The 24,045-nt window shown below is 45.4% G+C and overlaps 2 protein-coding genes across 10 annotated transcripts; both read left to right on the plus strand.

Moving 5' to 3' along the window:
- The first annotated feature begins 1,970 nt into the window (after window positions 1-1,970).
- Window positions 1,971-16,109, plus strand: LOC110198099 (G-protein coupled receptor 35-like). 9 transcript variants are annotated; one of them, XM_020972242.2, is made up of 3 exons: window positions 1,971-2,276; window positions 12,905-12,994; window positions 13,743-16,109. In XM_020972242.2, exons 2-3 carry the CDS (start codon window positions 12,927-12,929, stop codon window positions 14,785-14,787), a joined length of 1,113 nt encoding a protein of 370 aa, XP_020827901.1. In that variant the 5' UTR covers window positions 1,971-2,276; window positions 12,905-12,926; the 3' UTR covers window positions 14,788-16,109. The 9 variants fall into 9 exon arrangements, with proteins under 9 accessions (XP_020827901.1, XP_020827904.1, XP_020827908.1 ...); XM_020972245.2 differs by having other exon boundaries at window positions 12,927-12,994; XM_020972240.2 differs by lacking the exon at window positions 1,971-2,276 and adding an exon at window positions 2,953-3,929.
- Window positions 16,110-16,179: 70 nt separating this feature from the next.
- Window positions 16,180-20,693, plus strand: LOC110198112 (G-protein coupled receptor 35-like). Its single transcript, XM_020972280.2, has 2 exons — window positions 16,180-18,319; window positions 19,355-20,693. The coding sequence occupies exon 2, from the start codon at window positions 19,367-19,369 to the stop codon at window positions 20,285-20,287; it is 921 nt and encodes a 306-aa protein (XP_020827939.1). The 5' UTR covers window positions 16,180-18,319; window positions 19,355-19,366; the 3' UTR covers window positions 20,288-20,693.
- The last annotated feature ends 3,352 nt before the right edge of the window (window positions 20,694-24,045 follow it).

Here is a 24,045-nt window from a genome sequence, read left to right on the forward strand (position 1 = left end):
TTGTCAACACAACTTTGAATGCCTGAAACTGATCAATGCAATGACCAGCCATGATTCCAGGGGCCCCAGGACGAAGCCTGCTCCCCACCTCCTGACAGGGGGCGGGCTCAGGGGACAGACGGAGTATGGGTATGGCTAATGTGAGAGTTTGTTTTGTTTGACAATGGATATTTGTTATCTCTTCCCCTAATAAGGAAGGAGGTCGGAGGGAGGGAAAATCGTGGTTTCAAAGTGCTGATGTTTGTATTTATACTGTACAAGGGTTTTTTCATAGGATCTAGAGCAGGAAAAGACCCCAGAGGGGAAGGGAAAGGAACAGCATTTAATGAGCACCTCCTATGTGTCAGGCACTGTACTAACCACTTTACAAATAGTGCTGGGTTTGATGCTTGCAATAACCCTGGGAAGTAGGTGCTATGATTACCTTCATTTTCCAGTTGAATAAACTGAGCACAATTTGCTCTAGCTGACCTTTACAAGAGACCAAAAAGAGGTTCAGCTCAGGGGCAGAATGGAACCCAAGCCCCAGAGCCCATTGTCATGAGCCTCGCCTCATTGAGGACATCAATGTCTGGAGCCTGCAGAAGTGACTTCCTACAAGGAGGTGGGTGGTGAGTCAATGGCACGGTGGCTTGGGTGTTGATTTTAGAGTCAGAGGACCTAGGTTCAAATAGCTCTGCTATTTACTGTGTGTGTGACCTTGGATAAATCACTTCTCCCTCTCTGGCCCTGTTTCCTCACCTCTAAAATGAAAAAGTCGGACTAGATATTTCTAAGGTACCTTTTAGATTTTGGGGGGGGGTGAGAGTGGTTTTGAGAGACTTAATTTGGTTTGTAGGTAGAGGGGAAAGATTACATGGAGATGAAAAGACTTTGAAGACATGTGAAAAAGAAGGGAAGCTCCCAAGGGAGGCAGGGGGTGTGGGGCTGAGGTTACAAGTGGGACAGGGAAGCAGTGAGTAAATGATGAACTGACCTGCTGGGTGGCGGCTGAACGGCATGTGGAGCTGGAATGTGGGTTGGGCCCTCTGGCTGGCCAGGAGACAGAGCAGGCTAGCATGCCCTCCTTCAGCCACTAATCAACTGATCTGGGTTCTAGGAAGTGGATAGAGATGCAGTCCACTAGCTTTTAGTTGCAGACTGAACGAGTTATCAAATGCATCATTAATGTCTACTCTGAGCCCAGCAGGTGATACAGCAGGCAAGGTTCCTGCCTTCAGAGTTCTGGGTGTGCCAGTATACACGTGCATATGCATCCACATCCACGTACAGAGCACCCGCATAAGTCTTTGGGAGTCCCTGGGCTTCCCATCACTTGCAAATCCCTCCCAGTTCCTAGTGACCACGTCTTCTCTCCTCCTTTCACATTTATGGCATCCACCACCAGGTTCCTCCTTCACGTTTAGGTGTGCACGACTGATAACAGATTAAGCTATGCTGCAGATGTAATCAATCTAACCGAGAGATAAAACTGATATGTCCAAGGCCACTCAGTCTGCATTACAGCCAGGCCTTCCTGTGTCTTCCGGACACAATACAAGTCAACCCTGATTCAATTCAAAAAACATTAGTTACGTATTTACTAGATGTCAGTCATCTTGCTGGGTACTTGGGAATATTAGGAGTTAAAAGTGATCTCTGCCCTCAGGTGCTTACATTCTCCTGAGATCAGGATCCGTAAAGGCTTCCCATAAGTGGTAGCACTGGGGGTGAGGGGGTGTGGATAAGGAAAGAGGGATTTGGTGATGCCATATCTATACTCTAAGGGTAAAAAGATGAATCTTTATTGGTGTCTGGAGTGTATGTGTGTGTGTGTGTATATACTTTTGTTTTCTCCTCCTGTGGCTAGTCTAGCTTCTGCTCACAGCATCTGGGCAGCCTGGCAGGAAGCTGCATAAGGTGCCAAGCCCGGGGATACAGGAAAGCAGAACAGGTGTCAGCCATCAGAAGGGGGTGGGGATGCAGGAAAGGGGCAGAGGCTGGCAACCAGAACAGAAGCAACCCCGTGGTCAGGGCAGGATGTTTGAAATGATCATTCTTACCTAGTAACATACTAATTCGTGGTGGCAGGACACCCGAAGGAGAGAGCAGCAGAGGGGAGCTGCTGGACACCACAAGGCAGAAGGGCTGCTAGGAGCCATCCTTGGACTCAAGCCAGCTATTTTGGGGAAGTGGGGAGGACAGGCAAGGGAGTTGCCCAATAACCCTGACTTTATGGTTCCTGCTTGAAGAGAACCTTTTTTTTTTCTCAGCTGGAGACTTCAGCACCCTACAAGGTAAGGGGGCCCCTTTCTCTAAACGGCTGGAGGTGTGAAAATCTCAGGCACCGCCCTGATCAGGGAGTAAGAAGAAGCTGCTGAGCTATTCTATCAGGGCAGGGAAAGACTGGAGCCCCTTGAAGCATGGTCTAGGGGAAAGCACAGGTCAGGGCTCCAGGAAATTTGAGTTGTATCCTGGTTCTACAACTCACAAGCTATGTCATATGTCAAATGAAGCTAAGTCCTTCACTTGTCTGGACTTCTGTTCCCTTATCTCTAAAATAAGGAGACGAGACTAAATCACCTTTACAATCCCTTCCAGCTCTAAATTCTCTGTTCTCACTCGCTACGGGGTGAACTTGGCCAAGTCCCTTTATCTGGACGAACCTCAGTTTCCTCATTTGCAAAATGAGGGGTCTGGACTAGGGGACTTCCAAGATCCCTTCTTGTCTCTGACTTTCTGTGACTTGTCTCCCTCTAACCCTGACCAGGCAGGGCTAGTTTCTCCATTGTCGACTTGGGTCTTTCTCTTCCCTCTGCCTGCCCCATCCCTTATTTCTCAGTAAATTTCTTTAGTTGGGTAAGAGGAGAGAGAGTGATTTCTTTCTTTCCTTTCCCCAAACAGTAAAAGTGACAACAATCTCTTTTCTATACCAGACATTTCTCTGGACTTGAGTTTGATGACTGAGATTAGCCTGAGGGCTTCTGGATGACTTTGTGTATGGGGAGGAAGGGGCTGCTAAGGTGTGAAGAGAGCCTTTCCCTCCCTACCTTCACCTTCCCCCCCCATCCCATAATACCTTGGTCAGGTCCCTGCACATGACAGTAGCTATTTGGAGTGAATAGGGAGAAAAATATAAAAAGGTACATGTGAGTGAACAATCAGAAGAGACTATACAAGGCTGAAGCATTTACATTCTAACAGATGATAGCACTGTCCCCACGTAGCCCTAAGGTTACTAGGGCTCATTGAGAAAGCTATATAAGACAGAGTGGGGATTCTGGGAATGGCTACATTATGTTTTGATGATATCAAAAGAAGGAAGGAAAGGGAGGGGAAAAGGAATATAGTAGAGAAGATAGGAAGAAGGATGGGCAAACTTACTATCTCACATAAGCAGGGTGTGCATTAAAAATCTGTACAAACCAACTGTGGTGGCACGTGCCTGTAGTTCATGTTCCTGGAGAGGCTGAAGGTGATGGATCTCAGAAGTTCAGGAGTTCTGAGCCACTGGAGGGATGAAGCTGATCTGGTGTCAGCACTAAGTCCCAGGGGAGCCTTGGGGAGCAGGGGACCACCAGGCTGCTTTAGGAGGGTCAAACCAGCCCAAGTTGGAAGTGAAGCAGGTCAAAGATTGTTTACTGATCAGCATTGGTGAATGGTCATCACACTTCCAACCTAGGTGAGACAGGAAGATTGAATCTCCAAAACAAAGAAACAAACAAACAAAAAGTCAATACAAAGAGGAACTGACCTGAACTGGTCAAAATAAAAATGCACAAGCAGAGATTTTGGTGTAGAAATGCGTTCAACTCAAGAGAGAAATAAGAGGAAACAGGAAGAGGGAAGAGAAGGGGAAAAGTGGGTGAAAAGGAGGAGTCATAAGCAAAAGAAACTCTAACCATGGAAGAAGGATCCTGAAGAGGGATTTAAAAGGAAAGAAAGAAAAGGTAAGAATCTGTAATTAGATCTAGGTAAGAGGAAGAGAAGAAGAGCAGGGGAGAAAATACAGATTGTATCAAGCATAGAGCACAGAAGCCAAGAACAGTCTTCTCTTATCACCCACTTTGTAAAGATGAGGCATAGAGCAAAGAGAGGAAGAAGTAAAAGAAACAGGATGGAAATAAACACAGTTAACAATCATAAATGTGAATGTGAATGGGATGAACTAGCCCATAAAACAGAAGAAGAGACTGTCATGGATTTCAAAGCAGAATCCAACAATATATCATTTACAAGAAATATACTTGAAACATAAAGATGTATATAGAGTTAAAATAAGGGGCTGGAGCAAACTGTGATACTTCAACTGAACTAAAAAATTTGGAGGCTATACCATTTGGTGTATACATGTTTAGTACTGATATTACTTCATTGTCTATGTTACCTTCTAGCAAGTTTTTTAGTAGTTTTTTTCCTTATTTCTTTTAATTAGATCTATTTTTGCTTTTGCCTTGTTTGAGGTTATGATTGCTACTCCTGATTTTTTTTTTGCTCTAGCTAAAACATAATAAATTCTGCTCCAGCTTCTTATATTTTGTCTTTGCATATCTCCCTGCTTCAAATGTGTTTCTAAACAACATATTGTAGGAATCTTGTTCTTAATCCACTCTGCTATCTGCTTCCATTTTCTGGGTAAGTTCTTCCCCTTCACATTCACAGTTTTATGACTGCTAACTATTGTGTATTTACCTCCATCCTATTTTCTCCCATTTATCTTTCTCTCTCTCTCTCCCTTTACCCTGTCCCTCCTCACCAGTGTTTTGCTTCTGACCATGCCTCTCCCAATCCATCCACTCTTCTATTAGTCTGTCCACCTTCTCTTATCCCCCTTCCCTCTTACTTTCCTATAGGGTAAGATAGATTTCTATACCCAACTAAGTGTATATGTTATTCCCTTTGAGCTAATTCTGATTAGAGTAAGTTTCAAGAGATGCTTCACTTCCTTCTTTCTCTCCACTGTAATAGATTATCTGTACCTCTTCATGTAAGATAATTTACTCTATTCTACTCCCCCCTTCTCCCTTCTTCCAGTGCGATCTTCCTTCTCACCTCTTAATTTTTTGTTTTGAGGGATATCATCCCATGAAAGTCAACTTATACCTGTGCCCTCTGTCTATGCATATTCCTTCTAAAACTGCCCTAATAGTGATAAAGTTCTTAAAAGTTACAGGTATCATCTTCCCATATAGGAGTATAAACAGTTTAACCTTATTGAATACTTTATGTTTTCTCTTTTCTGTTTACCTTTTTATTCTTCTCTTGAGTTTTGTATTTGAAAGTCATATTTTCTGTTCAGCTCTGGTGTTTTCATCAGAAATGCTTGAAAGTCTTCCATTTCATTGAATATCCATTTTTTTCCTCTGGAGGATTAGACTCAGTTTCATCGAGTAGGTGATTCTTGGTTGTAATCCTAGCTCTTTTACCCTCTAGAATATCCCAATCCAAGCCTTCTGATCCTTTAATGTAGAAATTGCTAAATCTTGTGTAAATCCTGACTGTGACTCTATGATATTTGAATTTTTTTCTGGCTACTTGCAGTATTTTCTCCTTGATCTTAGAGTTCTAGAATTTGGCTATAATATTCTTGGGAGTTTTCATTTTGGGATCTATATCTTGCCACTGGACACAAATGGCTCTGGAGGAGACAATGAGGCTGGTGACTTTGTGCAGCCCTCCCTCACTTAAATCCAATTCACTTGCAGGTCATGGTATCATCTTCCTGATATCATGGTCCTCTGCAGAAACAAAGGACAAACAACAATGACATTTTGAGATCTCTTTCAGGAGGTAATCATTTGATTCTTTCAATTTCTATTTCACCCTTTGGTTTTAAGATATCAGGGCAATTTTCCTTGATAATTTCTTGAAATATGATATCTAGGCTCTTTTTTTGATCATGGCTTTCAGGTAGCCCAGTAATTCTTAAACTCTCTCTCCCAGCTCTATTTTTTCAGGTCAGCTGTTTTTCCAAAGAGATATTTCACATTTTCTTTGATTTTTTTCATCCTTTTGATTGTTTCTTGATGTTTCATGGAGTCATAAGCTTCCACTTGCTGATTCTAATTTTTTTTTTGAGGCAATGGGGGTTAATTGACTTGCCCAAGGTCACACAGCTAGTAAGTGTCAAGTGTCTGAGGCTGGATTTGAACTCAGGTCCTCCTGACTCCAAGGTCAGTGCTCTATCTGCGTCATCTAGCTGCCCCTGAATTCTAATTTTTAAGGAATGATTTTCTTCAGTAAGTTTTTGTATCTCCTTTTCCATTTGGCCAATTCTATTTTTTTTAAGGAATTCTTTTCTTCAGTGAATTTTTGTATATCTTTTCCCACATTTTGTGCTTCCTTTACCAAACTGTTGACTCTTTTTTCATGATTCTCTTGCACCACTCTCATTTCTTTTCTCAATTTTTTTCTGTCTCTTTTATTTGATTTTTTTAAATCCTTTTTTGAGCTCTTTTAGGAGTTCTTTTTAGTCCTGATACCAATTAACATTTTTCTTTGAGGCTTTGCATTTAGACATTTTGACATTGTTGTCCTCATCTGAGTTTGTATTTTGATTTTTCCTGCCACCATAGTAACTTTTTATTGTCAGGTTCTCTTTTTGTTTTGTTTTGTTCTTTGCTCATTTTTCTAGTCTATCTCATGACCTTTGATTTTATGTTAAATCTGGGCTCTGCTCCTAGGGTAAAAGGGGCACTGTTCCAAGCTTCCTGCACAGCCTGCTGCGGGACTGTGCTCCCCTTTTACCCAAGGCCTTTTCTGCAGGCCTTCTAAGTTGTCTTAGGCTGGAAAATTGTTTCACTCTGTCCTTTTGTTGATTCTGCTCCAGAATTTGTTGTAAGGTGTGATTTTATAGTGGTTCAGAGGCCAATTTGAGAGACTTCAGGTGAGTTCCTGCCTTACTCTGCCATCTTGACACTGCCCTCCCTAATTTGATTTTTAAAAGAAAAATCAAAGTACTAAAATAAAAAATGAAAAAGTACAATTTGCTACAAATGAAGAAATATAGGAAATTATTAGAAACTTTTTCTATGTGACAATAAAATTGACAAATTAAAAGATAAATATTTACAAAAACACAAAATTCTGAGATTAATGGAATAAGAAACAGAGAATTTAAATAACTCAGTCTCAGAAGAATCAGTTGAACAAGCCATATATGAACTACCAAAGAGGGGGGAAAAAACCTTCACAAGTACATAGATTTATAAGTGAATTTCACCAACCACTCAAAGAGCAATTAATTGCAATATCACATATGCTGTTTGCAAAAATAGTAAAAGAAGGGATCCTATTACATTCTTTCTATGATACAAATATGGTCTTAATATTTAAGCTAGGGAGAGTCATAACAGAGAATGGAAACTATAGATCAATATCCCTCATGAAAACTGATGCAAAAATTTTAAAGAAAATGTTATCAAATAAGCTTTAGCAACACATGACAAAAATTACATGTTATGCCAAAGTCAGATGTTTACCAGGAATGCAGGGTTGGCTCAATATTAAGAAAACCATAAATATACTAGATCACATTAATAACAAAACCTATGCATAAAAAGTTTTTGACAGAATACAATATCCATTTCTGCTAAAACACTAGAAAACAGGAATAGAGGGATCTTTCTTTAATGTGGTAAGTAGTATCTACGTAAAATTTAGAGCTAGTTTTATGTATAATGAAGATAAAATGGACAATCTAGATTACATAAAATTTATTTTTTGCATAAATAAAACCAATGTAGTTAAAATTAGGAGGAAAAGACTTAACTAGGAAAAAAATCTTTTCATTGTTTCTCTGATAAAGGTTTCATTTCCAAAATATATAAGCAGCTGATACATATTTATAAGAACAAGATCTGCTCCCCAATTGACAAGAGTTCAAAGGATGTTGACAGGTGGTTTTCAAGGGAAGAAATCTAACAGCTATCCAACAACCTATGAAAAAGAAGCTCCAAATCAGTGGTATCAAACTCAAATAAAAACAGGGGCCACTAAACTGTACATAAGGATTCTTGCAGGCTCATGTTGATTTAGAAAACCGTATGTTAACATTATCTATGTTCTATTGTATTTTTATTTTATTTTGTTTAGTTAAACATTTTCCCAACGCATTTTAATCTGGTTCAAACTAACTGCATGAGCTGCTGTGGACAGGCTTATCATGTGTTTAATATTTCTACTCTGAATCACTAATGATCAGAGAAATGCAATTTAAAGCAATTCAAATTCTACCTTACAGCCATCAGATTGGTAAATAGGCTTAAAAACAAAATTGAGAAGGGGGGGTGGGGAGGCACGCTAATGTACTATACTTGGAACTTGAACATTCACTTGAACATTCTGAAAACTAATTTGGAATTCTGCCCCAAATCTACTACTGTGTATATCTTTTGACCAAGTGATACCACTATTTGTCCTATATCAAAAAAAGATTGAAAAAGGAAGAAAAGGACCCATTTGTATTTGTAACAGCTCTTTTTGCAGTAGTGAGGAACTAGAAGCTAAAGGGGTGCCATCAATAGGGAAATGGCTGAACAAATCATGGTACATGAATGGGATGGAATACTGGCTGGAATATTGTGCTGGAAGAAATAAGGAAAGGGATGGTTTCAGAGAAACTCTGGAAGACTTGCATGAACTGATGCAGAATAAAGTGAACTGATCTGGGCAAACAATTTACACAATAACAGCATTATAAAGGCAATTAACTCTGAATGACTTTAAAACTCTGATCAAAACCAACCAAGATCCCAGGGAACCAATGAGAAAGCACGCTCTCACTTTCTTGACAGAGAGGTGATGGATTCAGGGTGTAGAACGAGGCAGACATTTCTGGAAGTGGACAATATGGGGGGTTGTTTTTCCTTGCTGACGTGTATTTGTCACAAGGGTTTGGGTTTTCCTTTTTCTTTCTTACTGTGCTTGGACGAGATTGTGGTGGGAATAGAGGGAGGTGTGGTGGGGATCCAATGGGGGACATGCTATAGAAACCAAAGCTCTGGAGTCAGGGAAGAGTTAAACCCACTAGGGAGGAAGGGCCTGTGGTCTGTGGTCGCTTGTTTGCTCCACTACATTGCATTAGACCCTACAGTGTTTTCTTTTCTTCTCTCACTGTTTTCTGGGTGGAGGGCTGGATTTTCCCTGAGCTCATTGAGTTGAGGACCTGTATCTTTAACTCCTGCTTCCCCACTGTTTTTCAATCCTTAAGGGGTTCAGAGGGCTCAGTGAGTTGTATCAGACTGGGGACTTAAGGAAACCTCTGCTGTCAGGGGTTGAAGCGACTTGGCTCTGGGTTCACATTAGAAAAAGAACTTGAGATCTCTTATAGAAGGCGGTATCTGAAGCAAGTGAGGGAAGCCAGAGGTGAGGAAGAGCATTCCAAGCATGAGGGACAACCAGTGCAAAGGCCTGGAGACTGGAAATGGGGTGTAGTATTTGAGGAAGAGTGGGAAGACCAGTGTAGCTGTATCTCAGAGTACACAGAGTGTAAGAAGACTGGAAGTGTCACAAGGGATCTGGCTGTGCAGTGTATTAAAGGCCAAACAGAAGGCTTGAAGGTTGATTCTGGAGGTAAGAGGAAGTCCCTGAGGCTCATTGGGTAGTACATGGCATGGCCAGACCTGCATTTCAGGAAGATCACTTTGGCAACTGAGTGGAAGATGGACTGAGTGGACAGGGGGACCCACCATCAGGTGAGAGGCAATGAGTGCCTGCGCTAAGGGGTAGCAGCATCAGAGGAGAGAAGGTGATGTGTTGGAGAGATGTTGTGTTGGGAGGACAATGAGGTTTGGCAATAGATGGGTCATGGGGGGCAAGAGAGAGGATAGAGAAGCGGGGCTGACACTGAGGTCTTGAGCCTGGGGGACCAGGCAGGAAAGTATGAAAGAGGGGTGGGTTTAGGGGTGGGTGTGCAGGGACCCCTGGGAAAGATTGTGAATTCTACCCTACCGGTAGTAGACCTGGACCACTCCCAAGTGCTCAGAGTTCACAGCCTCTCCCTCCACCTTGCAGCCTCTCTGTCCTGGTGACCAGCCACATTTCATCATGTGAGAATGGCCTCTAGCTGGACAGGATATGGTCATACACACATTACTCAGAGGCTAAGGACAGGGATTGACAAGGACCAGCAAGCATTACCAAAGCCCCTCCTCTGTGTCATCATCTTTGTTCGAGGGGCTTATAAAGTCAAAATTTCCCTCAATGAGCTTATTGCCCCCCTGTCCTATAGCCAGAGAAGGCACCAGGAGAGGGGAGAAGATGTGGCCCCTGGAGCTCTTTACTTGGGGACAGAGAAGGCTCAAAGGTAGGTCCTTGAGCCATAGGACTGGGGAAGACAGGTGAAACCTTGATGGTCTGAACCAATCTGGGACTTCTTCGATTGTTGTGTTTTTTTGGGGGGAGGACCTAGGTAATGGGGTTAAGTGACTTGCCCAGGGTCACACAGCTAGTAAGTGTCAAGTGTCTGTGGTCGGATTTGAACTCAGGTCCTCCTGACTCCTGGGCTGGTGCTCTGTCCATTGTGCTACCTAGCTGCCCCCTTGATTGGGTTTTAAAGGCACAATGTCTTGCTCGGTGTAGACCTTTAACAATGTTTGTTGAATCCAAGGGAATTAAATTTGCTGCCTGTCCGGGGCACCACCACCCTCCCAGTCACCCTAGCTATGTGCCATCCTTGGCTCCTCACCGTCTCTCATCTCTATCCCAATCAGTTGCAAAGTCCCATTAATTCTTTCCTAGCCCTGATCCATCCATTCAGCTGCCAAATCAACCTTTCCAAAGGGCAGATTTGATCAGGTCATGCCACTATCCGATAAACTCCCATGGCTTTTCATTCCTTGCAGGAGCACATATAAACTCTCCGTTGCACTTTTCAAGCCCTTCAGAACCCGCCCTGCTCCTACCTCTCCAATCTTCTTAAACCTTCTTCCCCTCCAAATACTCTTAGTGACACTGGCCCCGGGCTGTTCTCAATACACAACAAGCCGTATTCCAGCTCTGTGCGGTTCCATTGGCCACCCCCAAGGCTCTCCCTTTTGGTCTCAGTCTGTGGCTTCCTTCAAGGCTTAACAAATATCCTCCCCTCTGTGAGACTCCATTCCCAGCCCTCCTTAATGTTAGTCCTCTCCCTCTGGGATTGACTCCCATTGACACAAGATATATCTTGTTTGTGCATAGCTGTTTGCATGTTGTCTCCCACATTGGAATATGAATTCTTTGAGGGCAAGCTGTGTCTTTGCCTTTCTTAGTATCTCCAGTATTTAATACAGTGCCTAGAAAATAGTAAGTGCTTAATAAATGCTTGTTGACTGACTGACCATTGGAGAATGTGGATAACTTGCAAGAGAGAGACTTGGCTATGCCTGTGAGAATATACCTCCTTCTCTAATCTCCCAGTCTCCATGGGGCTCGGGCTGAGACGCCAGTCATTGGGGTTTGGAAACTGGCTACTTCATTGGTAACTTTATCATTATAGGTAGAGTCACTGAGCTTAGATCTTCTTCCTCCTGGGAGCTCCAATCAACCAATCAGGCAAGCAAGCATTAATTGAGCACCTACTGTGTGTCAGGCAGTAGGACTACAGAAATGGTCTTGACTCTCAAAATTCACCTTCTATAAATCAATCAATTGATCCATTGACAAACATCTAAGGCTTCCTGTGGGCTGCCAATGAAGGTGAAGTCCATTGGCTTTGGGTGGGTGGGAGAGGACCCACACCCTTCAGCCTTAGGGAAGGTCTGATTCTCCCACCCACACATGGTAAGGCTTTTGAGAAGAGGGTCTATAATGGATTTATCTTTGTATTCTCATTTCTTGAATGGAGTAGAAACTTCATTATGTAAAAAAAAAAGAGTTGTTACTGAAATATTTTATATCACTTTCATTTCTTGATATGTCCATCCTTTCCCCCATGTAGAAAACCAGATCTTATAAGAAAGAATAAAAAAGAAAGAGGGAAAAAAAGCATTTAGCAAAACTAATCCACACATCAACCAAATTGGACTCTAGGCAATGCTCCACAGCCATAGTTCCCCCCTCAAGAAGGTATGGAGGCTTAGCATACTCACCATCCTCACCTTCCTCACCTTCACCATCACCATCCTCACCTTCACCATCCTCTCCCTCACCATCACCATCCACACCATCCTCACCCCCACCATCATCACCCTCATCATCCTCACCTTTACCATCCTCTCCCTCACCATTACCATCCTCACCATCATCATCACCATCATTGTCATAACTAGCATTTGTCTGGTACTTTAAGGTTTACAAAGTGCTTTAGAAATATTTATTCCTTTTATCCTCACGACAACCCTGGGAGGCAGGTGCTATTATTATCCTCATTTGAACAGATGAGGAAACTGAGTTAGACAGAGGTGAAGTGACTTTACAAGGGTCAGATACTAAGTGTCTGAGCCTGGATTTGAACTTTTGTCTCTCCTGACTCTGTGCCCATGCCAACGTGTAAACAACTAAGTAAACACCAGGTATATACAAGGTAGATGAGGAGCATTCTGGGAAAGGAAGACACTAGTAGGTGGAGGGGCATAAAGGCCTTCAGGAGGAGGTGGCTTTGGAGTTGAGTCTGGAAGGAGGCAAGGGAAACTGAGAAGCAGAGAGGAGGGGCAGAGCAGTCCAAGCATAAGAGACAGCTAGGTCAAAGGCCCAGAGGGGAGAGATGAGAAGTCTCCTTCAGGCCACTGCAAGTAGGCCAGCATCACTGAAACAGTTTGAGAAGGGAGGAAGGTGCAATAAAACCAGAAAGACGAGAAGGGGCCAAGTTGTTAAGAGCTTTAGATTCCAAATATCTAAGGAAACTGAGGCCAGCATCACCATCATCATCACCCTCACTGCCATTGGCTCAGTGGTGGAAATTTGACAAAGCATTTTACAGACATTAGCTCAATTCTCTTCCTTCCAGTCTTGTTATCCCCAATTTTCAGATGCAGAAGCAAAGGCACAAAGACGGACAGTGGCTTGCCTATGACCACACAGCTAGTCAGCATGGGAGGTGAGATTCAAACTGAGGCCCCTCCTGACATCAAGCCTGAGGTCACTCTCTCTATCCCCCTGTCAGTCTTTGTCTCTCTGTCTCTCTTTATTGCTCTGTCCTTGTCTGTCTCAGTCTCTGTGTCTCTATCTGTGTCTGCACATCTGTTTCTTTGTTTCTGTGCATCTATCTATCTCTGTGTCTCTGCTTCTGTGTCTCTGTGTCTCTCTGTTTCTGTCTATCTTTGTGTCTCTATTTCTCTGTCTCTATATGTCTCTGTTCCTTTGTCTCTGTGTGTCTGTCTCTGTCTCTATCTATTTCTGTATCTTTGTCCCTGTGTCTCTCTGTGTGTTTCTGTCTATCTCTGTGTATCTCTCTGTCTCTGTGTCTCTCTGTGTGTTTCTGTCTATCTCTGTGTATCTCTCTGTCTCTGTCTCTGTGTCTCTCTCTGTGTGTTTCTGTCTATCTCTGTGTATCTCTGTGTCTCTGTCTCTGTGTCTCTGTGTGTTTCTGTCAATCTGTGTATCTCTCTGTTTCTGTCTCTGTGTCTCTGTCTATCTCTGTGTCCCTGTCTCTCTGTGTGTCTCTCACATGTATACGCACATGCGCACACACAGATACACGCATGTGCGTGCTCGCGCACGCGCGCGCACACACACACACACACACACACACACACACAGAGTTAGTAGCAGCATCGAGCCTCCTGGCTCATTCTATCCCTTGGTGCTCCTTCCATAACAGCCTTCTCATGTCCTCACTCACACAGGGATCTCTTCTGCCTGGGTGTCGTGGGGTTTTGGTCCTTGGCCGTCCAGATGAATCCATACAACTGTAGTACCGTGAGGAGCGACTTCTCCCAGAAGGTCACCATTTTGTACTTGTCCGTCATCCTGGTCTTGGGGACTACCCTCAATGGCCTGGCCCTGTGGGTGTTCTGGTGCCGGATGAAGAGGTGGACGGAGACGCGGGTGTACATGGCCAACCTGGCTGCGGCGGACTGCTGCCTGCTGCTCAGCATCCCCATGGTCTTGTACACGACGGGCAGGGAGCACGCGGAGGACCTGCTCTGTACAGTGTCCCAGAGCATTTACCTGATCAACGGTTACATGAGCATGTATGTCATCACCGCCATCGCCGTGGATCGCTTCGCTGCCATCCAGTACCCTCTGCGGGCCAGGATGTGGCGCTCCCCCCGGCAGGCTGCTGGGACCTGTGCTCTCCTCTGGCTGCTGGTCATCTGCCTGGTTTCTCTACCTGCTGCCTGGAAGCAAGATGGCCAGAACTTCTGCTTCGGGAAGAGCCAGACTCGGGGTCGCGGGGCCATTGTTTTCTCCTTGGTCCTGTTTGTCATCCCTCTTGTGGTCCTTGTTTTCTGTTCCGTGCGGGTCCTCCAGAATCTGGTCAGGAAAAAGGCACAGGTGGCAGCCCAGGACAGGAGGCTGATCCACAAAGCCCTCTGCGTGGTTTCAGCTAATCTGGCCATCTTCCTGGTCTGCTTCCTCCCCCAGCACATGGCTCTACTGGCCAAGCTCATGACTGAGTATGTGGAGACCTCCTGCCCTGTGCTTCAGCATGTGGTCATTTCCATCAGGGTGGCCTCCCGCCTTGCCAATGCCAACTGCTGTTTGGATGCCATGGGCTATTACTTTGTGGCGCAGGAGTTCCAGGAAGAAGTAGCGGTGTTCTTAGGCACACCTAAGTTCCTCCAGAGTCAGACTAGAGGCAGCCCAGGCACTGACCTCCCAGACTTCCCTAAGGGAGGAAAAGTGGAGGCAGCCTCAGAGAGCTCCCAAGCGTTGCCTTCCAGTTAAGTGTGGTACCTTGGCATGCAAGGGAATATTCAAAATTTGGCACAAAAGGACTATTTCTGCTTACCACCTGACTCCCTAAGGGCAGGGCCCTCAAGATGGAGCCCAGCTCAGTGAGCCCACGCCCTCCCTTAATGGGGTCCCTTGGGCCAGTGGTGACTTCTTAGAGGCTTGTCCAGGATGTGAGGGGTGGCATTCCCACCCACCCTGAGTGCTTAATTCCTTTTGTGGAGCTGCAGACACATTTGGGGCTCATTTGAGATTGTTCCACTTCTTTCTGAACTAGGTTGCTTGTTCTAGTGTGGGCTGACATCAGACATCCTTTTTGGAACACCCCACGACCGATGGAAAGAGTTTGGCCGTGGGAGCAGGAGAAATCTAGGTTTGGCTCTTCCTTGGATACTGCTTAGCTGTGCGACATTGGGCAAATGACTTCCCTTTTTGAGGCCACAGCTTCCTCATCAGGAAAGTAGGAGGGTTGGACTTAAGAATCTCCGAGGACCTTCCCAGCTCTGACGCTCCAGAATTCTGCCTGATTCTGTGACTGAATGCTTTGCTCTCCCCAGAGTCTATTTTAAGTATAGCCTGGAGAGAGTAATGTAGAATCCAAATGAACAAGGCTGTGAGCTACCATGGACAGAGCCCTGAGTTTAGGCTGTCTTATCCGTGTGACATTCAACAAACCACCTGACTCCTCTGGGACTAGGTTTCCTGATCTGTACAAGGAGAAGGGGTGGGACCAGACGACCTCTAAATCTATTGTTCTATGAAGTGTTGATGGGGATATCAGTCTTTGCTGGCAGAGCAAGAGCCTTGGCAGGGAGAGGAGGGAGACAGGAAATCCTCCCTTCCTCTTCTGAGAATCACTGTGAATTGGGAAAGTTTATCTAATTGGCCTGCCCATCAATTGGGGAATAGCTAAACAATCTGTGGTATATAATTGTGATGGAATATTACTATGCTGTAAGAAATGACAAGCTGGATGATTTCAGAAAAACCTGGAAAGATTTACAGGAACTGATGCATGATGAAGTGAACAGAACCAGGAGAACATTGTACACAGTAACAGCAGCATTGTTCGATGAAGAATTGTGAATACTATTCTTGGCAATACAATGACCCAAAATAATCCCAAAGGACTCATGAGGAAGCATCCTAATCCCCTCCACAAAAAGAACTGATATTGATTGAATACAGACTGAAGCATGCTGGTTTTCACTTTCTTTCATTTTTTTCTTTTATTCGAGTCTTCTTGTAAAAAATGACTAATAAGGAAATGTTTTATGTTATTGCAAGAAATTAAAAAATAAAAAAAATTAAGTTTTCTTTTGCTTCTAAATCTATTATCCTACGCAGTTTTGATGGGAGATTTTTAGGAATTGCTGGTAGGGCTATTTGGGGGCAAGAGGCTTAGTGGAGGTGGAAGGAAAGACAGGGAATCCTCTCTCAAACTCCTGATCAGCTAGGATGTGGATGACTTTAGTCCTTTACGCAGAGGAGGATCCCAATGGTGATGGGCTTTGAAAATTGTGCTGTTACAGAAAACTCCTCCCTTTGGTCAGTCAATGCCCAAATCCCAAATTCAAAAACTCAGAATATGTGAGGTAACAAGTCTAGAGGCAGCCACTTCTCAGGATCGTTAATTACTGACCTGTGCCCAGAAAAGGAAATAAAAAGGCACCAGAAATTGAGAACTCCAGGAACTTCTAGCCCCGGGCTGTGAATGAGCACTTGCTTCCCATGGCCGTGTGCTTCTGCTGGTCTTCCCCACCTTACCTTCTTCTGTCAGGAACTGCGAGGAAGAGAAGGTACTCGAGAAGTGTCCAAGAGATGGAAGGAGCTGTTTCTGATCAGATCTATTAGAGGCTACAGAGGGGAAAGTGCTTCCCATAAGTCTGGTTTATTAACCCAGTCAACTCGTCATCATAAGATTACTCCAGCCAGCAGGAACCCATCAAGGGAGCTCATGGCGTCCACTCAGCTGGTGCATGTGCCTTGGCAAGTAGACAAATGAGCGTGTACAGCTCCCAGGAAGATGCTCTAAGCCAACAAAGACGCACACGCTGCACTCTCAAGCGTATTGTGGGACTCCCACAACCTATGCAAGACTCCCTCCTACACTGAGAAAAGTGCAACCAAGCAACATAGCTCAGTGGTCTTGGATTCAGAGGGACCTGAGTTCAAATCCTTCCACTTCCATTTACTACCTCATGTGGCCTTTCTGAGCTTTCTATTTCCTTATTTGTAAAATGAGGTTATTGGACCAGATGACCTCCAAGACCCCTTTCAGATCTATGATCCTGCAAAGTTTTGACAGAATTTTTTTTTTTGGCAATTGGGGTTAAGTGACTTGCCCAGGGTCACACAGCTAGTACGTGTCAAATGTTTGGTCTGAGGCTGGATTTGAACTCAGGTCCTCCTGACTCCAGGGCCCATCCTCTATCCACTGCACCACCTAGCTACCCCTTGACAGAATATTTTCAAGCAGCAGTGATAGAGAGAATGTGAGAGAACATCGCTCAGGGAATTGGGGGTCTTCCTTCCTACCTCCTACACTGTGATTTTGAATGATCTGCTCAGTGTGGCAGAACCACTTTTTTTTTTGCCTTGTCACCAGAGGTCACCAGAGCATCAATCCTGTGAGGTCACAGGACCCGAGTCTGAATCTTTGCTCTGCTGATCTTACCGATGCAACCCCGGGCAAGTTAGCTCACCTCCGAGGTGTCACTCTCTTCATCCGTGAGATGGAAGGGGTGGGCTACATGACCTCTGAGGTCCCTTCCATCTCTCGACCTATGATTCAATCAGCAATCACCAAGCATATATTAAGCACTTGCTGTATGCCAGGCCCTGGGGATACAAGGACAAAAATGAACCATTTCCTCACCTTGAGAAACTAATCTATTGGGGGAGATGACCTGCCCCCACGTAAGCACAAACGGAATAAATACAAACAATTTATTTTATAATCAACGATCGTTGAATCGCCTAGGTTCTTGCTTCTGGTCACATCTGGCCGGCGTCAGCAGAGGGCGTCTGAACTGTCAGGGAGGGCTGGTCCAAGCCTTGAAGACCACAGACCAAATTGACAAGATGAAGTCATCACATACTGTCCTCCATTCCTGCAGCCTGACTGAGGGCTTCTCCTCCCCGACTCTGACAGTTTGGCAAACCCCCAGGCTCTGTCACTCAGCAGGGGCCCTTCTGCCTCTCCTGTCACCAGGAGCGAGTACCCTGATCTCTGGAGGAAGTAGCAGCGGGAGACGCTTCTCTGCGGCATTTCTGTCGCCCACCTGCCAGGTTGTCAACCACCAATGATCTCACAGCCAACATAGAGGAAACCACTCCCATCAGCCCTCGGATGAGCTAAGAGCCCAGGTTTTGGCAATAAGCTGGTGCCCATTTTCTTCCAGCTGCAGTCATTGCTTGGGGTCCAGTTACCTGTGTGAGAACAGCTGTCTTCTGAATCATCCCTTTCACCTACTGACCTGTGGCCCTCCCTACCTCCCTCAGGATTCCCATAGTCAAACCCCAGGTGAGTTAATACCTGCTTTCTCATGGTGTGGGCACTGCACAAGTTCCCCAAAGGGAAAGTGGGCAGAGGGGAGGGCAGTAAAGAGAGTCCACGGGGGCAGCTCAGTGGTGCAGTGTCTGAAGTCAGGAGGAGCTGAGTTCAAAGCTGGCCTCAGACCAAACACTTGACACTTAACTAGCTGTGTGATCCTGGGCAAGTCACTTAACCCCAATTGCCTCAAAAAACAAAAAAAGAGAGTCTGCCATTACTTTTCCTAATTTTAGTTGGGGGTGAAGTGGAAGGAGTACAGGAGGTAGAAGATGTGGCATGTGGGCCTCTAGCCAGGCCATATGGTCAGTTGAGTACAGATTTAAAGCCCCCTCACTCTGCTCCCTACCTCCAAGGGCTCATCTGGTCACTCAGATTCTGAAGTTAGGGTCTTCTTTTGCTAAATGGCAGAAGCGTACCTGCCCATCCTCCCTCCTTTCCTCCCAGGGAAAAGGAGCACCTGAGAAAACCTAGGATGGGACAGAATTTAAGAGGGACTCTGAAATGCCTTCAGAGTTAGAAGCTATTAATCAGTCTCCAGTATATGGAGTCAGAGGCCCTGGTTCTAATCCTATCTCTTCTGCTTGGTATCTGTGTAACGCTGGATAAGTCACTTAGCTGGCTCTCTTTCTGAAGGGGGAAAGAGTGCCAGATGTGAGCCCAGGCTTCTCAACTGGAACCAGTCCTGGGATCATTGAGATATTTTAGTCCTCCCACTCGGGACTCTCTGAGGCTCAGGGGGTGGGGACCAGGAAGGAGGGAGACAAAGGTAGGAGAAACAGGATTCAAGGAGAAGGTGCTTGAAGGAGAGGAGGAGGGAGCTTTCACGTGTTTTTCCATTCAGCCTTTCGATGGTGTTCAGATTGAAATGGTCCTGGGAAAGGTTGTGGTATTGCTATTTTTCTTGGACTATTCTGTGAACTATATATTATATTATATATAAGATGACTGCCATCATGATTGTTTTTCTTATTACAATGAATGATGGAGCTTTTCCTCACTGGGTAGGTTTCTGCATGAATGAATGTGTCTAACAGCTGCAACTCAGCACTCAGCTCCCCAGGAGAGGCATACATCTACATGAGTTTTTATGGCCTCCTCTTCATCGTTGGGCTCACTCTCAACATCCTGGCCCTGTGGGTCTTTTGCTGTCGGATGAGGAAGTGGACAGAGACACAGGTGTACATGGTCAACCTGGCCGTGGCAGACAGCGGCCTGATCCTGCTCTTCCCCATTGTCATTTACTTCACGCGTGCCAGCTGCCTTGAGGATCTCTCTTGCCAAGTGCCCCAGGCAATCTATCTTGTCAATGCATACATGAGCATCAGCATCCCCATGGCAATTGGGGTGGACCGCTATGTGGCCATCAGGTTCCCACTGAAGGCCAAGGTCCTTCGAACCCCAGGCCAGGCAGCCATTGTCTGTGCCCTCCTCTGGGTTGTGGTCATTAGCATGTTGGTTTTTCGTGTCATATGGCAGATCCAAGATGGCACCTTCTGCTTTTGGAGGAAGCCAGAGATGCATATATCAGTGGTAGTCTTCTCTCTGCTGGGCTTTTTTATCCCGCTAGGGATCCTGGTCTTCTGCACATTCCAGATTGTATGCAGCCTATTGAAGGTTCAGAGAAGAGAGGTATCCGAGGTGAGACAGATCCGGAAGAGTGTGTCCATGGTACTGGCCAGCCTGCTCATGTTTGTCATTTGCTTCTTACCCTTGCACATAACAATCCTGCTGAACTTCTTCCTGGGATCTAATGACGGACTCAGAAGGGTCTTCAAAATATTCACCTTTATCGCCCACACCAACTGCTGCCTGGACGCCATCTGCTACTACTTTGTGGCCAAGGAGTTCCAGGAGGTGACTCCTTTCTTCTGCCTCTGGCGCAGACAACCCAGACCCATGGCTCCTCAAGACAAGAAGACCTGTACAACCTTAATGTAGCCTGAGGTTCAGCACCCCCAAGCCCAGTGATGACATCGGTTGGCTTCCAAATCATTTCTCCTGGGCTTGTTTTGCTCCCACACAGCTCCGAAATCTTAGAATAAGCCCCAATATAACTCCTCTTCCCTCTCTATCAATTTGGAAACCCCAGACTCTTGACTTTGGCATTATTAAAAGGGGGGACAATTCTAAGGCTGGCACTGCCCAGAAATTCCCTTTTCTCTAGCTAGAAGGATGGATTCTAGAACTTGGGAACCTGGAACTCTTGTCTCAAGCTACATAGATGAGAGTTCAAGCACCTCTTGTGTCCTCTGCTGCAGAGCAGTCATCAGGGGCTCTAGTGGCTGGTTTGCAGGTGATGAGTGACGGGTCGGAATAGCTTGTGCATAAAGACTCTTTGCACTTAGCTTTGCTGTTATTTAATTAATCTGCAGAAAAAGGGGAAAGGGCATTAGGACAGACCCAGCAAATGGACCCTTTTATTACAGACCCAGAACTGAGGGGCGGCTCCCACCTACAGCAGTCAGGAGCTGACCCCCACACGACCATGTTTTACTGAGTTCTTCCTGTCATCCTACCCATTCACTGCCTAAGGCAAGGTCCCCTCCCTTGTCTCTAGAGCCAAGCTCTCCTGATCAGTGAGAGTTCACTATGTCTAGTCAACTCCAGCCACTTCACTGACATCTTCCTGGTACAGCATTGCACCCATACCCTGGTGCTGCTCTTTCCCAATTCTTGCTGTGGGACAGTAATTAAATCAACACTATCATCTCTTCCAAAAAGGGCACGTCAGTTGACCATCCTATATCACCTTTCCAGGCTTTTTTATAATTATGTCCCCAGTGATTAACACAGAGGTTGACACATAGTAAATGCTTGGTAAATACTTTTAGTACATTCATTCATTCATTCATTCATTCATCTCTTCTGGTCCTGACATTCTTTGGTATAAGATCCTCCTGGCTCTAATATTCCAACCCAGAGGGGCTGTGTTCTTTGCTCTAAATCAACTAACCAGCAAGCATTTCTTACCCACCAGCTACGTGCTTGGCACTGAGCTAGGACAGAGAATGAAGCACATTATCTCCACAGTCCTTGTATGGCCCCTCCTAACTCAGAAGTTCTGTGTTCTAGGTTTCTTTCAGCTCTGATACTGTGTGATCTCCTTTCTACCTGGGGCATTCTATCTATAAATGGGAGGGCCTCTAGGAAAAAACCAATGTTGGAGCTGAATGAGACTTAGAACATAAAACATTTGGGATTGGAGACACACTATAGAATAGGGACTGTAGGAGGTAATGCACTTCATTCATTGTCTTTGTTCCTCCCCCACTCCCACCCCCAGTGCTAGGAACATAGTAGGTACTTTATAAAATAATTCTTAATTGATTGACTGACTTAGACCACAGAACCAGCCTGGCTGGGTTGGAATAGTAGAGCAGAAAGGGACCTTAGAACATCAAAGACCTTAAATCATAAGACAGAATCTCAGAACTGGAGGGAACTTGAAGGCTTATCTAGGCCAGAGCCCCCCCACCCCCACCCCCCCTTCTTTTACAGATGAGGGGAGATGATGTACTTATGGGGCCACACCAGGGGCAGGTGAACCCTCTCACTTCCAGCCCAGTATTCTTTTGAAGATAACAAGGCAGGAAATCTGCAGGTGCTGCTGCTGGGACCTTTGTTTCTTGTAGGACATTATGGGATGAAAATTTGATCGAAACTCCTAGGACCTGGGTTCAAATCCTGACTCTGCCCTGCCTTGATGGGTCACCTTGGCCAAATCATTTCATTCTCTGGGTCTCAGTTTTCTCACTTGTAAAATGGGGATAATAATGCCCTGAATCCTTCCCTCATAGGCTGTCCTGACATGAAACAATGACTGCAAAGTGCTTGTATAGAGTCAAGGGTAGGAGTAGCTAGGTGGCACAGTAGATAGAGCTCCAGCCTTGGAGTCAGGAGGACCTGAGTTCAAATCTAGCCTCAGACACTTGACATGTACTAACTGTGTGACCCTGGGCAAGTCACTTAACCTCAACTGCCTCACCAAAAAGCAAAAAAAAAAAAAAGTCAAGGGTAGCTGTGTTTCCTTTACCTTGAAATCTAGGCTTCTGCAACCCTGTAGTGGGATGAGCCCTGAGTTCTAATCCCATCTCTTCTGCTTAATGCTGTGTGACTTTTGGCAAGTCATAAAACCTCTCTGGGCCTCACTTTCCCCACTTGTAAATAAGGAGGTTGAACTAGTTGGCCTCTAAGGCTCCTTCCAGCTTTAAATCTAGGATCCTGTGATTCTGCCTGTGTGACCCTGGGCAAGTCACTTAACTTCCCTACTCCTCAGTTTCCCCATTTGAGGCAATATGGCTGATGTGGAAATACTTTTTGCCTGACTTCCCATGTATAATCGATATATTGCTTGCTTTCTCGATGCAGAGGGCAGGGACAGAAGGGAGGAAGAGAATTTGGAGCTCAAAATTTTGAGAAATGTATGTTAAAAATAATAATTTAAAAAAACCCACAGCAGCTCTGTGGGAGGCAGAGAAGAGGGAAGAGGAAGCTGGCTATGGGTCTGCGGTGGGAGTGGGCACAGCCTATAGGGAGGCCTCCCTTGGGGTGGAAGTAACCCTAAAAGGGCAGGCAGGAGGGATTCCTGCTCCATTCCTCAGCGCCCCCTCCCCCCGAATGTGGGTGACTTGGTTCAATTCAGTTCAGCTCAGTCTGGTGCAGCCCGGTCCAGTTCAGCATATTTATTGTGTCTATGAGGGCGTGCTCTGAGAGGCAGGCAGGGCTATTATGGATAGAAAGACAGAAACCCGGGAAGACTGGGGTTCCAGTCTGCTACACACACACACACAGAGCCATGCAGGCTGGAAATCTGGGGGAGAGCAGAGGAAGAGTACCTGTGTTAGGTCAATGTGGCAGCCTGGGATGGGGAGGGAGAGGGGGAGGGGGGATGAGGAGGGAGAGGAGGAGACAGACATGTCTGGAGAGTCATGGGTGAAGGGAGGTGTGGAGGAGATTCTCCTGAAATGGTTGTTGGGGCAGGTGGTCACAAAGCGGGAGGGCAGAGGCTTTGTCCAGGCTGTGAAGGCAGCTGGTGAGGAGGAAGAGAAAAGGGAAGAGGAAGAGGAGATTACAATTCAATCATGTTCCATTACATTCAGGTATCACAGTTTGGTCATTGATTCCCAGTTGATGCCACTGCCTTCGTTGCTAGTATTTTTGCTGTGATAAATGTCGTGAGACGGAGAAATCCTTTCCCTCCGTCCCTGGCCTTGTGAGGCTGCCTGCCTAGTAGTGGCACTTCTGGGTCAGAAGGTGTGTAAACTTTTGTGCATCTAAATACTGTCCCAGGCCTGCCTGTGACTCCTTCACACACCCTCTGATGCAGCCACGCTGGTCTTCTGGCTGCTCCTCATACTTGGTTGGCTCTGCCTCCTGCCTCCATGCTTTGTACAGCCTGGTCTCCAATCCACGTCCCTAATTTCCCTGGGCAGCTAGGTGGCACAGTGCCAAGTCTAAAGTCAGGAAGACCTAAGTTCAAATCTGGCCTCAGATACTTACTAGTTTTGAGACCCTGGGCAAGTCACTTCACCCTGTTGGCCTCAGTTTCTTCATCTGTAAAATGAGCTGGAGAAGGAAATGGCAAACCACTGCAATATCTCTGCCAAGAAAATCCCAGGGTAGTAATCATGATCTCAGACAAAGTTAAAGCTAAAATAGATTCAATCAAAAGAGAAAAATAGGGAAACCGCATTATA

Source organism: Phascolarctos cinereus, unplaced genomic scaffold (assembly GCF_003287225.1).
Source record: "Phascolarctos cinereus isolate Bilbo 61053 unplaced genomic scaffold, phaCin_HiC Scaffold_5;HRSCAF=322, whole genome shotgun sequence".
Lineage (NCBI taxonomy): Eukaryota > Metazoa > Chordata > Mammalia > Diprotodontia > Phascolarctidae > Phascolarctos > Phascolarctos cinereus.

Bases quoted from the DNA above. Each gene is read 5' to 3' on its own strand.
- LOC110198099 (XM_020972242.2), top strand. From the start codon at position 12,927: ATGCAGAAGCAAAGGCACAAAGACGGACAGTGGCTTGCCTATGACCAC. The intron at 12,995-13,742 runs GTGAGATTCAAA...TCACTCACACAG, and splicing joins ACAGCTAGTCAGCATGGGAG to GGATCTCTTCTGCCTGGGTG.
- LOC110198112 (XM_020972280.2), top strand. From the start codon at position 19,367: ATGAATGTGTCTAACAGCTGCAACTCAGCACTCAGCTCCCCAGGAGAG.